Below are 16369 nucleotides of genomic sequence, written 5' to 3' on the forward strand. Positions count from 1 at the left end.
AGTGGCGATTGTGGCTGGTGCAGGTAAGAGCGGTGTGGAGTTGGAAAGTCGTCAAATGACAAAATAGGGAAAATGAAATTTCCAAAAAAGAAAACCACTTACCTTGCACTTACTGTTACTGACTCAGTGATGTAGCGAGCGCAAGGTGAGTGGTTTTATTTATTTTTTATATTACTTTTTAGGTCTCGGGCTAGCGATGGCTGCGCTTGCGCAGTCTCGCTCGCGAGACATAATGACTTGGGAGAAGAGGGGCTTGAACCCGCCCCTCTTCTTCCCTGTTCTCCATTGGGCTGGCCTAGTAAATGCTGGCCAGCCATTGGAGAAGAGGTCCCGTCACTCTAATCCTGCCCCGTCCTTTTCGGATCGGGGGGCGTGTTTTTTGCGAGAAGTCTCAGGGAGGAGACAACAGCAAAACACGCCCAAATCCGAAAAGGACACTCCCTTTCTCCGAGGCATTTTCTGCTGTGCCTCGGAGAAAGGCGGTGGTGTCCCGGCGTTGCTCCCTCACCTGATCTCCTACTGTACGGCAGGAGCTCTGTGCTTGGCCGCTGAGGTGACTTGATGATTTTTCTTTCTTCAGAAAGGAACAGAAGTAAACGAGCCTCCAACGCACCAGTGAAACGAAACAGACGGGGAGCAGCGGAGAAACGAAACTTACTGCTGGGCGCGGTAGATTAACGAGGGAATGCTGAGTGTGCTTCTGCCGCCGGTGGGCGGGGCATTGGCGAGGAGGAACCACACACAACAGGACATCCACCCTCTCACAACTTCCACTGCCTCGCCCCCTGTGATCGGATCCACGCCGCGAGAGCCTGCCCTGACAATAAACGAGAATTATTTATAGCCTAACAGTTACCGGGCCGGCGGCTGCCTATTTAAATTATGACCTTAGAAAACAAAGCGGAGAATACCCTGCTCGCGCTTACTTTTTGCTGCAATTTAACGGGCGCTTGTGGCCGCAATCAGAAGTACGAAAAACCCAAGTCTGCTGGAAGCAGCGTGCCTCAACTCTCCAGGAGCTCCAGGCCGGCCTGGACACGTGCGTGCAGCAGCATTCGCAAGCATTGCGCCTGCACTACAGCCGCCGTGCCGCCCCGAAAATAGTGCCGCCTGGGGCGGACCGCCCCCCCCCCAGCTACGCCTGTAGCATCCAGGTTGCCGGTCGTCGTCGGCAGAGGTGGGGGCATTGCCACGGGATACCTGTTGCCCTTCCGTGTGGGTTATGGTCAAGGAGCGCTGAGTGTCGTCAGTAACATTACGACACGAGACAGCCTCCAGGTGTTGTATTTGGTCTTCGAGCTCAGTCACCCCCAGTAGGCGTTGGGCCTCGACTTGGCGGACGTACCCTTAAGATGGCCACACAACAAGGGCTTGGTGGCTGCCCACAGCTTCATCACCAATGCCTCCGACCCAATATTAAGCTTAACAAGCATTACAATGCAACGGTCTCGGCATTGTTAAAGTTAGAGCTATTGGCATTGCTCATGACAATGCCGTGTCTTTAAATGTTTTAAAAACAAAAACATAAACAAAAATAATGTCATGAGCAATGCCAATAGCTCTAAATTTACCAATGCCGAGACCATTGCATTGTAAATGCTTGTTCCTATTCTGTCGTCTGCACCGGCTGCAACTGGGTAGCAGAAGTGACATCACACGCTATTTCACCTTTACGTTCACTCACCCACACACACATGCTTACATACACACACACTCTCACACATCAACACACTCTCACCTGCACACAACATACATTTATAAGCATTCATTACTTACCGCAGCTGCCTGTGAAGGTCATATTCCAGCTACTTGTGCACCATTTTTAATACCCGAATATTGAAAACTATTCACTAATAGGGTAGTAAATAAAATAACTAATAACAAGGAGATTTGAGTCCCAACCAATGTTCGTAAGGACAAGCGCCCCTGTGTTCCAGGCATTTATTTTGCCTCTCTGAGACCAGGGGTCTCAAATGCAGGGCCAGGGGTCGCAATTGGCAAGTTAGGGGTCGCAGCAGCCTGACTCGAGACACAACCGCGTCAGGATTAAACTGGCATCATCTTTCTTTAATGAGGTTGATTGATCATTAATTAATGCATGATGGGTCTCATTTCATAATCCTCGAAGCAGTAAAGAGATTTGAGGTAAATACTCAAATAAACAACAGTATACAAAGGTGTGCAAATGAGAGTTATACATGAATGAAGAAGTGGGCAAATAGGTACTTAAATGCGTAAATCAGAAAAACTGCAACCAAAAAGCAGGAGCAGCGAGCAGAGCTCGTGTTTTAGTGCAAGTAGGGTGAGTGGGCAGATCTCGCGCTCCTAAAGCTGTATGTTTGTGGCTACCTGTCGTGCTCTTCTGTACCTGTGCTTGGACTGTGGTCTGCATAGAAATGGCTGTTTTTCGTGTTTCTGCAGTTATCATACTGATATGCAGCTCTGCTGATGCCAAGTCGATTCTTTTGGAAGCAGAGAGACAAGGACTCACCAACGGCAACTATGTGTTCTTTATGGTGCAGCAGTTTGAAGTCAGTGGCTTTGTGGTGAGTATGGGTTGTGTACAGCAGCCTCAACTAAAGAAGCAGTTTACTAAGTGTGGATTGGTGTTCTTCCTGCTACAACCCAGTGGTTTAATGTCCATAATTAAACCTCTTCGTGCTACCAGCCCTTTCCCGTGATTAATATCTAGCGACATCCAAGGCCAGAGTACCCCTCTCTCTCAGCAGCCATCCACTGGTCCATAATATTTTGCACACAGTTTTAATGTCAGGGGGTCATTACTATCCCAGTATCTAGCAATATTTAATCGAGGCACTATCAATTCAACGGAATACTTTATTTATTGTATGTTGTGGGTGCATGCACACACCCCTATATTCTCCGTAGTTTTAATTTAGCAGTTAGTGGTATGGGTTTTCTAGAATTGATGCCAAGAGATAAGTAGCCTTGGTCCAGAAAGCCACTTTTAGACAACATTGTCAGGTTGTGTGATAGAGTGTGCCCTCCTGTCCACGGCTCCCCAGACATGTATTGGGTGTAGCCTTACCATATTTTAGAAGTTGTAGCCGTGTCTTGTGATTTAAGTGAACCTGTCAGAAACCAGATCGAGCAACAAGCGTTCTAATCTATACCTTAGCTTCATCAGATTATGGGCCCTCTAGTAGGCTGAGGGCGGCATCCCAACATATCTTTAGTTTTGCCAGCGCATCAGGACCATTGTTAACCAGCCTCCGATACATCAGGGATATCACCTTCCTCAGAGAGGTGCACCAGAAGCCTATTTTCTAATGGAGACTTGTCTCTGAATATTTTAACATAGCTGCATATTTCCTGGGACATGGCCTATGTAACATCCTGGTCTCCAATGTGACAGAGCAGGCAGGAATCCAAGTTGAATTTGAAACAGTATTTATTGAAGTCTTCACAGAACAGATTCCCCATCCACCATCAACGCCCTTCAACTGCCAACTGACTTACGAGACAAACTTCCCTAGGCAACCGTCTACATTCTGCATTCCAGGCATCATTATCTGGATACCGCTCACAGTGTTCCAGAATAGATAAGACAAGCATTTGCAATGCAATAGGTCTCGCATTTGCGAGAGTTTGAGTTATTGGCTTTGTAGATGACAATGCCTTTTATGTATGTTTTAAAAATGAAAACAAAAATAAAAGGCATTGTCATTTACAATGTCAATAGCTCAAACCTGTGTAAATGCGAGATCTATTGCACTGCAAATGCTTTTATATAGATGTTCTGTGCACTTCCTCATATTGGGACTTTCAGCTGTATGCTAAGAAGTGTAGAACTACAAAACCATCATACATATAATCTGATTTCATTACATAACCTAATTTTGTTTATGATATTTGCCTTTCCCACGAGTGAAGATGTTAAATGCACTGAATTCATATGTTACATTTATATGTGCACGTTAGTGTATGAAACATTTTGTGCACATTGTTTTCGTCCTTTTCCCTCAGATAACCCCCTTCTTTGTATTTATTTTGATTTATATTTGGTCAATAGATAAGATAACACAATCTTGAATATTTCCCTACAATTGAAGCAATAGGTGTCGACTTGTTGGCACCCTATTGTAAAAGCACCTGGATATCTGTTGTAGAAGTTTATGTTGCAAAAACCTTAAAATGCCTCATTTAGTCAGTTGAATTTCATACAGCACACTGACATTTACATTTTGAGGTTATCCTTTTTCAGTTATAATGTTCAACAGAAGTTACACTCAGAAAAACAGCTGGCTTCAGAGAGGTCAAGGTTACAACCATATGACATAATATGTGTGCTACTAATAAAACACGTATCTTTCACAGAAAAAAAATCAAAGTTCCAAAAAAACCACAGCCTACTTGTATATTATCTTGTGCAATACCTTTTCCTTTCACATCCTCACTATTGGGTTTGCATTTGGCCACTCTATTTAAGTTCCACACTCTGTGGTCGCTGGTTTTAATTGCATTTTTTAAAATCTTGATAACTTTAAACGGTTCACTGAACTTTAAATTTCTTTTACTCTTTCAAAGAGCTGATCTTCACCCAATCCCCAACAGACACAACAGTGTTCTTCACAGCTCTTCTCTCATCAAACCACCTCTTCCTCTTTTCCATGATCACTCTCTTCTACCCTTCTGTGCTACCAACAGCATCATCAACCAAAGATCTTTTAACAGTGACCCGTGAAGGGGTCACCTTGGTATTCGCTACCCTCTTCTGGAACAATTGTAAGGGAGACATCCCTGTAGAAGAATGTGGGGTTAATCTGTACTCACGCTCCTTCTTTTTCATGGCCACCTCCCAATCCGTACCTGTCGCAACAGCCTGTTGCAACGTCTCCTTCAGCACTTTCACAAATCTCTCAACCACACCATTACTTTCCGGATGGTTCAACGCAGCCCTCTTGTGCTTGATTCCCCTGCTACTCAAAAACTCCTCAACAATACCTGAAGTAAATTGCACACCATTATCTGAGAGGGGGGATAAGGGAAAACCCTCCATCTCAAAGAGATCCTCCAAAAAGTCAATTACCACACTAGACTCAATAGATTTCAAGACATTAACCCCTTCGCCGCCGGGCTAATTCCCCCACGGTGCGGGGGGGGGGGGGGGGGGGCGGCGGCGCCAAATCTGGTGCTCCTTAACGAATACAGCTAGAGGTCTCACGAGGCTGCTCCGCACTGCTCCCTCTTTATGGTTGTACACCGCTTCCTCCGGCAGGCAACTGAGTAGGTGCTGTGCTTGCTTGATGTGTTTAGATCGCTGATATAGTGTTCCCTTGAGGTTGTATGTCAGATCGTCACCAAATGTAACATCCTGGTCTCCCATGTGACAGAGCAGGCAGGAATCCAAGTTGAATTTGAAAGAGTATTTATTTGAAGTCTTCACAGAACAGAAACTCCATCCACCATCAACGCCCTTCAACTGCCAACTCACTTGCGACACAAACCTCCCTAGGCAACCCTCTACATTCTACATTCCAGGCATCATTATCTGGATACCGCTCACAGTGTTCCAGAATAGATATAGACCACCACACCCTACTTGTACATGTAGCAGATTTTCCAAGATTTAGCCAGCAAGGACAGATTCTGTGCTCAGGCTGCCAAATGACTTCATACCCTCCAGTTCCCACACATTTCCTACTGCTTAGACCCCAATCATAGCTGATTGTCTAAACCCTCAAAGATTGCCTAGGTCACCTAGAATGGCAGTATCCCAAACTGCCATCGCTGAGGTGATGACTTCCCTCCAGGAGACACAAATTGTTATCGTAATACATGTAAAATGGAAATTTCAGCACTGCATAGACAGAGTTGAAAAAATTTCCACTTCTATAAGGCACTCTTTGGATAACCGAGATGCAGAAATTGCTCAAAAGGAGCTCATTCCAACTAGCGCTTTCAAAAGTTCAGTCTAAAACTTACTTTAGTCAGAAGTCAAATAGTTCAAATGCGAAACATAAAAAAGCATGCTATTTCTCACATAAACACAGCATTATTTACTTTGTGTTTATGTTCTTTTATTTGTATCATAGCTACAATAGCTATTATTCCACAGGAAGTTGATTAATCTTACCCATGTATTAGTTGTGTTGTTTGAAATCCATTATTTCTCTGTATCAACACATGTTTCTCTTTGCCCTTTGAAATCGGCATGCTTTCTCAAGGATTGTTAAGTTGTTTGTTATTGTCTTTTATTTTTTTATTGTCATTGCATTTTATGCTAAATTTTGTTCCATTGCCGGGTGAGTCATTGAGGGTGGTCTGTGTCTCTGCTGTGTTGAAAATTACCCGTGGGCAACTTTCAGCATGGTACTCATGCTGCAAGCTAGAAGGCATGTGGCCTTATAATTTGACAGATAAGTGTTGCTTCTCCCTTTTGATCTGTACCGCTGTGCCATCCTGTAAACCAAAGAACTCAGTCCAGATCTTCCACTATCGAACCTGCTGGAGCAAGTGTTTCTCTCTCTCTCTTCCTCCACCTCTATTTATCTCTCTCTCACTCTCTCACTCTCTCTCACTCATACACACATACACACAACTCATACACAACCTCACACTCTTTTCATCTAATAACAAGGTTTACTTCACTTTCCTGAAGTCTTTACATGAAGTGACCAAAGCTTCAAGGGATGAAAACGGGATTAGTCTCACTGTCCGGTATTTGATATAGCCAAAAGTCCTAACAAGAGGGCAAGTTTAGGTATAGTGGAGGAGGTTACATTTTTTTAAAACAAAGAATAGTGTGGTCTACCGTATGAGTGGGAGAGGATACTAATTGGCCAAGGACAAAAGGTTCAGTGGGCTCAATTAGACTCTTGTTTTCTGACCTGTTTCCCTGATCACACCAAATGTTGACATTTCCCAGTAACACAATGTTTGATTTGAAGATTTTAGAGTGAAATGAGCCACAAACTCCGAAGAGTTTGGTGTGAATTTAATGGGTGGGCTGTGCAGCTGAAAGAAAAGCATATATTTATGAGAACATTTACAGAGGGTCTTAACTGGAATGATAGGGTTTTAGCAACCATGAAAAGTGTGGTATCTAACATAGGTAGTAGAAAAAGCAGAAGAAAAACATTTCACTGTAATCCAAAATAACCATAGAACAATCATTCAGAAAGCAATAGGTCTTGGGATGTGGAATTAAAAATCTATATGGCCAGGTCCTGGTTTCAGCAACAACCAACAAAAGGATCAGTGAAGCATGAGGAAAGTCATACATAAAGAACCAAGGGGCAGATTTATGTTCCCTGGCGCATCCCTGCAAATCAGCATGGATGCGCCAGGGAAGATGCGTCACGCAAGTTTGCCCTTGCGCCACCGCAGATGCGCCGCATTTACAATGCAGCGCATCGTGGCGCAAGGACAAGCAGATGCGTGACGCATCTGATGGCAGAAGGTTGGCACATTGCTGGAGTTGCGTCGCAAGCGCGACGCAGCTCCAGCAAGGCTCGGGGTGCCCTATTGTTACAATGCTGCGTCAATCCTTACGCCTGCTTCAAGCAGGAGCAGGGTTTTGACGCAGCATGGCCGGAAAAGTGACTGAGTGAAATCTTGTAGATTTCACTCAGCCACTTTTCGGAGGCGTTCCTGCACCGGAACGCCCCCCCCTGTGCAGGTACGCCCACATGTGCGTTGTAAATGGGGCGCAACATGGCGCAGGGTTTACGCCGCCGCTGCGTCACAAAAGTGACGCAACGGCGGCGTAACAGTGGCGCAAGTCCGTTATAAATCTGCCCCCAAATGGCTGCCGTCTCTCTGAAGACTTGAGTCGGTGTCCTGCTGGGAATCATAGCTCATGGCCAGGGTACTGCAGGGCAGCTTGTCCTCCACCTGCAAGCAGCTTGAATCCATTCCTTGCTAGCACTCCGCAATGACTGCTAATCTTTCACTGAAAGTCACTTGGAGTAAAGAGTGCTCAGCCACACACGGAGAATACTAAGGGATAAGTTGGATCTCCAACCCCACTTCTTGATGGTGCTGCTCCCCAATGACTGCTTCTCAGTGGTGGGGTTCTTTGTTCGTCAGGATATTTTGCCTAAAGTTGTCACAAAAATCATGGAGTCTGAAGATTGGAAGCTGTTTCCCATGATTATTCTGCAGGACCAAAACCCTTCAAGTCCATCAAATTTTGTAAGTTTCCTCTTGCAAATCTTGTTACCATAATTCTCTGTACTTCATAGGTATTCTCAGAATTTTACGGGACTTGTATAGGATGTAAAGTAAAACATTTTTTTTGAAGGGCACAACTTTAACAAGGACATATAATCATCTGGATGGATTTTCATAGAGTGAGGCTGTTTAAATCTTACAGTAACTAGATTTACCATCTTTTCTATCACAAATGAACCCCCAAATTCAAGTTGCAATTTAGAAATTAAAGTACAGATTCTTTGAAAACAGCCACACTTTCTCACGTACCACATGCTGAGGTGCACAACTTCTTTTATCAGCATGAAGTTAATAAGCATATTTAGCATTTTTCATGGTCTCTTGTGCAGATGTCTGAACATCAATTAACTCAGTTAATACTTCTTGCACAGAGTGAACTTATGTTGACAATTACTGATCCAAAAGAAATATATGACCATACATACAAAAGAAAGGTGACACCCCAATAGGGGAATGCTCTGTCTTATTGTATATTAACTCTACCTACTAAAATACCTTTCTTTCCTTTTGTGCTAAGTCTTGATACCTGAAATACCATTTAGCACACTCAGGGGCATATGTACAAGCCCTTATCGCCACAGGAACGTCAGTTTTTGTGACATTCACGAGGCGATAAGGGCCTTGCCTTATGTACAAGGTAGCGTTAAGCCACTTAACGTGGCCTAATGCTGCCTTGTACATAACAAAACCAAAGGGGATGATGGACGGAGTGTTGAACGTTGCAAACACTCACCCCCAGTCAACTGATCTGGGTTTAATCTATCATCCTTCTTTAGCTCACTCCGCCACCCCAGTTCAGACATGGCCATATGCAAATCAGTCTGACCCTGTGCCTCATGGGAACAGACCAGCCCGAACTGCCATGCCATGTCTTCCCTGGGCAGGAAACAAGCATCCTGGGATCGGTTTCGGGTTCATAACCCTCATCAGCCAGGCTGTCTTGAATCCAGTGGCAAAGTGAGCAAGGGACCCACGTCGCTTGGCAAGAAGCAAAGATTTCAACAATATAGAGACATTCTTCATTAGGGATGCAAAATTCAGTCTCTAAAAAAGCGTATTCTTTTTTTTTTTTTTAAGTCCTCATTCAGAAACATTTTGGAAATGGAGGTGTCGGGGGCCCATTACCCTTTCTGTTCTGGCCTTTAGGGGTTTCTCCTGGGTAAACGCAACGTGTACGTGGAAAATGTCTTCTTCCCCTTTGTTCTTGAGCCCCTTTTTGTCCGCTTCCAGCGCAAATCGGTTCTGGATTGAGCTAGTCACTATGACTACTCCTTCAAGTTCCCACTTGAAATCTTTAGTTGCATTGCCTAATCATTGGACCATTACATGCATGTCACTTTCTTTAATTCATATGATTGTAATTTTCCACTCCAAAATGTATATCTCTTTCCTGTGTTCCCACTCCTATCTAGTCTATTTATTCTTTGTATGGAGGTTAGCCACTCTTTATGTGTTGGAGGTATACTTTTCACCCACTTAATGCATATTTCCCTTCTTGCTAGAAGTATCAGTATAAAGAGAATATTCTCCTGATGTTTGCTCGGCTTGGGTTTACTTAACTCATGTTGGCTTATCCCAAAAATAACCAAGTCTATACTTAACTCCACCTGTTGTCCCAGCAGTTTAGACAAGGTCTTACCCGTCTCCTTCCAAAATTCCTCGAGTTGGGGACACTACCAAAACATGTGTAGTTCATCTGCACCGACTTCTCCGCATTTAGGGCAGTTTCTCCCCCTTTGGCTGTTGATCTTTGATAGCTTCTTTGGCGTCCAGTACGCTCTGTGGGTGGTGAATAAATGATTCCTTCTCAGAGGTGCAGATTTCACAATTTTTCAACAAGTAGCCATAGATACTTGCCATTCATGTTGGATATCCAGCTCCGGCAGTACTCTTCCCCAAATCTCACCTGGAATTGTGTAGTCTTCCTCCTCTTCTTGTATTAATGTCCAGTACCAATATGATATATCTTTTTTGCTGATCTTAATCCCCTGTAGCATTTCCTCTACTTTCCCATTTCCATCTTGACTGTCTTTTAGATGTTTAATCCAGCTGGTTAGTTGGTAGTACTTGAATCTCGAAAGTGTGCCCTTAGTCAGTTCACTCAGGACTTCCCACTCTATGACAGAGTTTTGTACCACTAGCTCGCCCCATCTTGTATTGTTGTTTTCCCTCAAGGGGTTTTCTAACCTGTCTTTTAGACATTCTGGAGTTCCTGGGGAGTCCCAGATTGGTGCGTACTTAATACTTACTATAGTATGAAATTTTAAGTGATCTTCTCATTTGGTCCCAGAGTTTTGCTGACGCCTTCAGGGTCTTTTGGTTTTATGTTCTTGAAATATTTGGGTGACCAAATTTGTATAAATAGTGGCTGCCTTCCTTATTAACTGCTGCCTGCAAGTATATAGGATTTATATCAAAGCTCCTTAGCTGTTTCCTGATATTTTAAAATTGGAACGCTCTACAATATTGCAGGATATCTGGGCTGGCAATCCCTCCTTGTGCCTTATTCCTCCTAATCTTCTTTCAGGCAATCCTTGCCCCTTTAGCGGCCCAGATGAAACTACTTAATTCTCCTAGCAGTTTTTTTTATCAAGTCTATTCTGAATTCCAATGGGATGGTGCTGAACAAGTATGTACATTTTGGGAGTATTGCCATTTTAATTATGTTTGATCTCCCCATAAAGGTCAGAGGAAAACCCCTCCACACTTTTTGTAGCTCCTTCACTTCTTTATGGATCCTCTCGAAATTCAGGCTCGCTGTTGCCTCTATGTCTGTTGTGCGGTCTAGACCAAGGTATTTTTTTTTCCTTTACTCTTGAGTCGTTAGAGTCATTGTTCCATTCTAGAATTTCAGTCTTTGATTGATTTGCTAGATACCCTGACACATTCCCATAATTTCCCAAGATGTCTTAAATTTTTGGGAGGGAGGCCGTTAGGTTGCTGGTAAACACCATCAGGTCGTCCACAAATAGTGCAACCTTCTTCTCCCAGCCCTGGTATTTGAATGGTATTATTTCCTTCTCTTTCCTTAGTAGTCACGCTAGTGGCTCAATATACAGGTCAAAAAGTAGCAGGGATAGCGGGCACCCTTGTCTTGTACCCCTTTTTATCGTTATTTTAGCCGTTAAATTTTCGTTCACTAGAACCTTAGCTGAGGGACCTTTACAAATCTGTTTAATTGCGCTCAGAAACGTATCGCCCAAGTTAAATTTCGCAAGGGTTGCATTTAAGAAAGTCCAGCTAATCCTGTCAAACGCTTTTGCTGCATCCAGATTTATAATTAATAAAGGGATTGAATGCTGGATTGCTACATCAATTGTGCTTATAAGTATGTGCGTGAGTTCCTGTATATGCCTTCCTTTAATAAAATCTTTTTGATTTGGATGCACTACTGAGCCCGCAATCTTTCTTAATCTTTTTGCTATAGACCTTATAGTCTGCATTTAAAAGTGAGATCGGTCTATAAGACTCGCATTTAGTAGGGTCCTTTCCTGATTTTAGTAGGACACTAATGATTGCATCGTTCCAGGAGGATGGGAGATCTCTTTTCCCTATAAAGACTTCGTTGAGCAGTTCTGTCAGGGGGGTGGCAGTGCTTCCCACAAATTCATATATAGCTCATTTGGGAGTGCGTCTGGACCTGCCGCCTTGCCTCTTTTTAGTCCTTTCATAGCTTCCAATACTTCCTCCCTGCTAATTTTTTGGTTGAGCTCTGTTCTTTGTTCCTGGGAAGCTGTTGGTAGTGAGGAAATATGAATTTTGTGATCAGTTATGTCCCCTATCGTAGACCCCAACGGCTCCATGTGCATGCTATAAGTACATGTATGTTCCCTCCAGTTCCAGTTTTGAAGACGTAAATATATGTGCGTCCACCGTCAACATGTCCTCTTTCAGATCCGCCATGAATGGGTCAGATATTCCATTCCTAAGTATGAAAGGCCACCGACTTTATGTGGTTCACTTTCCACATTTTACAGATTCAGGCGAGTAGGCCCAGAATTCTGTCATCAAGCCTTTTCCTGCCTCCTGCCTCTGAAAGCTCCAGTCTGAGCCTGCATCTGTATCGATGAACTTTGTCCTACTCCCTGCGCGGCTAACGGTGCCTGATCCAGCCTGTTGCCTGCCAAAAACTGTATTTCACCTTCAAGATTATCTGCTCCGCTCCTCATCCGATGCATTCCTGTCTAGTAGTTTAGGTAAACACTCCTCCAGCTACCGTGCGAAGGGCCAGGCCTCGCTGTCCTCATGCAAGTAATTCATAGCCCCCGTTACCATGGAATATTCCTACCCCCTCGCATCTCATGTAGACACTTAGACGCTTGTACACGCACTAACAGTCAGTATAGAATAGATTCTATCCTAGAGACCTTTCCTTTTGGATAACACAGTTCTTTAAACATAGGATATTAGATATGATTTGGGATTAGGTTGACATGACCCCCCAGACTTCTGTCTCCACATGTAGAGCTAAATGTCAAGTCCCCTTCACCCTCTAGTTGCACGTCATTCACACGTCATGCGGCTGCGCGCGCATCTCTGCCAAATATTTCTGCTGACATTGCAGGATTCTTTTATGGATCCACCCACTTGTGACATCATGTATAATGACGTTTACTAAGTTACGCCTATATGTCCGCCTCTATTAGTTACGTATGCACATTTTATCTGTATTATCAGCTGTTACGCCTCCTGCATCTGTTTCACTGTAATGCATTTCCTATAAAACTGATTATCTGTCAATAATGTATGCCCTTCCTTCCTGAACTTTCGTGGTGATGGAATTAGAAGCCTGCAATTCGAATTGTATTTCCTTTGTAAAGGAATAAAGCCTTTTAGAACCTCTAATACCACGGATTCTGCCTCTTATATTTACTGAGTTATTCTTCCTAGACTTTACCGCATAAAAAATAGTACCGGTAATGAAATATTTACCACATAAATTGGCGCCCGAACAGGGACACTTTCTCATCTCACGCGCCGGAGGTGCGTTGCAGGCCCGGTCTCCTGCCACAGCTGAACGGACAAAAACGCGTACCTGCAGGATTTCCTGTATCTCCCTCCGGCCAAACGGGGGCGACTGAGGCTGCGATCAACACCCAGACGAGGCGGTGAGAAGTGCGAAGTATCCCGACCAGAGCCTAGCTGAGAGAGCAAGATCCGAGGTATACAGAGGCCCACCAGGTTCCGAAGTTCCGAGTCCAATCGAGTCGAGTCCAGTCCGGTCCAGTTTCAGTTCCGTTCCGAGGCCTTCCGTTCCGAGCTACCCGGTGAGTACCATTACCGGGGAGGCATTTAACGTGCACATAGTCTGTGCCGGTCAAGACGGGTTTGGGTACACAAATCCGGTCTGCACTGTTTCAGCAGTGTATCTGTACTGTTTAGCAGTATATATAGTATGTCTTGCATATAAATAAGTATTATCTAGTGTCAGTATTATGTCAGTAACTAGTTTTCTATTAGTTATCATCGTTCGTTAAACTGTTAAGTGTTAAAAGTTTTAATACGTTCTATATATATTGTGGTGTGAATGACTGTTCATTATTGTGTTTATTATACAAAGTGTGTTCTAGTAATAAGGTCTAAAAATGCCGCTCTTTTCGAAACTAAGACAGATCAAAACTAGAAAAGGTGTACTCGAAGAAGCTGTTCCCATCCCACCTAGGGACACTCCAGGGTACTTTATGTATCATAAGCATGGCCTAGATGCCGTATTATTTCTTGATTTATGGGTGGACTACACCAAGGATTTGCCAGAAAATCAGAGATGGCCCGCAGCGGGGACCTGGGATGCAGATAGCATCATGAGAGTAGAAGAAGAATTATGGAAAAAGAAAGCCAGACAGTCACAGAAAGATGCCATTGAATTATGGCGTAAAGAATCATATAGACGTACAGAAAAAGCGCTCAGACAGGAAGAGAAAGGTAGAGAGAATTCAAATAAAACCCAAGAAAATCTATTAATTGAGGAAGGTACCCGAGTAAAATCAGAACAAGTAGATAGACAAAGAAACACTCTTATGAATGGTATGTATCCTCTTCTGGCCGAAGGGTTACCTAAGGCTACCCCGGAAATACCAAAAGACTTAACTCCTCCATTGCTCCCGATAAAAGCACATCCCAAAACACATCCCAAAACAGCAAAGGACGTTTTCCTTTCCTCCTATTTAGATGACGTAGCTCCCGAGTATGCTAATACCATACCACACACACCGCTTGCCGATGGTGTTCAACACCAAGAGCATCCTTCTGTATCCCCGCAACAACAAACTCCTACACAAGTTCCAACAGGTCCGTCCGTTTCTACAGTTTTTCCCGCATCTACAATCTCTATCCTACGTCCAACGAATCCTTTCGTGCCTAGCACCTCAGATGGTGCTACAGGAGGTACGACAGACATGTTTGCCACACCGCCGCGAAATAAACAGACCCTTAGAGATTTAGCACTCCAACGTACACCCCAACTAGCGACATCCGACATGTTTAAAGAACAGCTTGTGGATTGTAGATACGACCCAGTGCCAGGTAGACAGGACAAATTGCTCATATCATCACTACGTATACGACGAGCTACATTGTATTTAATGACGATACCAGGAATGGTTGAACACCTAGACAATATATATCGCTTTGTCCAAACAGGGCGAGGTCCAGAGAGTATTAACGAAGCTATGGAATACCAGAAAGTGGATGTACAAAGACAACTACTACGCTTTTTTATAAATTGCGTGATTAGAAACCAAGACAGGCCTGGGGCAGATTATGATACCATGCAAAAACTTGCCAAATGGGGTCAGAACATATCAGAAGAGAAACATGATAGACAGGCGTGTATAATCGCCATGTATCGAAAGATCCGCAAGGAAGTAGAACGAATACATAAAGAAAGACGAGAAGCAGACAGAGTAGAATCAGAAGAAGAGGAGGAGCAAGACTCAGAACAATTAGAAACGATAGCTTACGTAGGTAGAGGACGACCCCATAATAATACCAGAGGCTTTAATGACCCCATACGTCCGATACGTCCAGAATATAATAGACATTTTCCAAACCCTATGTTAAATACAAGGTCCCCCGAACACCTATTCCAAGCCGCTGATAAATTACTCCGAGATCGAAGGGGGTACCACATGCTCGATTCCATGGACGAACAAGACTTAGCCAGGTCAGCAGTACAATGGGCTGATAGTCCCAGCGAATACAATGATGATGCACTAGCACACACGTTTCTGAATCTTGACCCATACGAACAGCGTTTAGCTAGTATATACATGATTCAACACCTCCTTATATTATATAAAAGCCAACACTCTGATCCAGGACCCTTACCTGACATATTGACAGAACTACTCACGAATAAATGGAGAGGGTCAGGTACTGATTTAATTAATGAAATTCTAGAATTCCGAAACCAGTATATAGCTTTTGTATGCCCAGAACACGTCCCAGTTCCCATTACGGGAAGAAAAATGTATCACATAGATAGACAGAATCCGTTACGTGAAGTACACCCAATCAGAGGTGAAGGTAATAACTTTACACGCGTGTTTGTGTACACGCCTATAACTAAAATTGAATTATTAGAAATGAAGAAAGTAGTACCCAGCCATGACAAAGATCCAGCAGGTTTCCACCGTGAAATAAAAGACATGTTACTCATGGGAGAGTATACCTACCCCGACATTATGAAAATACTAAAAGTCCTATTACCCGCCGGTGTTTACGAGAAACTCAAAGAAAAGGAATGGGAGGTGGGAGACCAAAAGATAGATTGGACAGCATTAGAAAACGAAGAAAGGGCCCGAGCTGCAGGAGCAGGGCTTGGGGAAAAGACTACAGCATTACCAGGATTACTAGTACAGGTACTGCCACGTTTATTAACTACGAAGAAGGAAGACTGGGGTGCAATCTCAGCCTGTAAACAAAAGCAAGATGAAGACACTAGTGATTTCTACTCCCGATTTGAAAAATGTTTTGGTATAAATAGTGGCATAAAAGCAAGTAGCGAGTCATATCCACATCTGTTTGTGACAAAATTAGTTGAAAATTCCCTACCACAAGTCAAGAATAGAGTATTGAAATTCGAAAGTACCTGGCAAGGTAATACCCCGTCACAGATGTTACAGATGTTACAATATCACCATAATAGAATTAGAGAAGAACAAGAACACGAACA

The 16369-nt window shown here is 43.6% G+C and overlaps 1 protein-coding gene across 1 annotated transcript in view; it reads left to right on the forward strand.

Moving 5' to 3' along the window:
* LOC146866993 (guanylate cyclase 2G-like) overlaps positions 1 to 16369 on the forward strand; it is a 161495-nt gene that overhangs the window by 108966 nt on the left and 36160 nt on the right. Inside the window, exon 3 of the mRNA XM_085618900.1 lies at positions 2422 to 2531. Within this exon, the coding sequence (XP_085475026.1) occupies positions 2422 to 2531 (110 nt within the window). The remainder of the gene's footprint in view (positions 1 to 2421; positions 2532 to 16369) is intronic.

Source organism: Triturus cristatus, chromosome 1_2, assembly GCF_964204655.1.
Source record: "Triturus cristatus chromosome 1_2, aTriCri1.1, whole genome shotgun sequence".
NCBI lineage: Eukaryota > Metazoa > Chordata > Amphibia > Caudata > Salamandridae > Triturus > Triturus cristatus.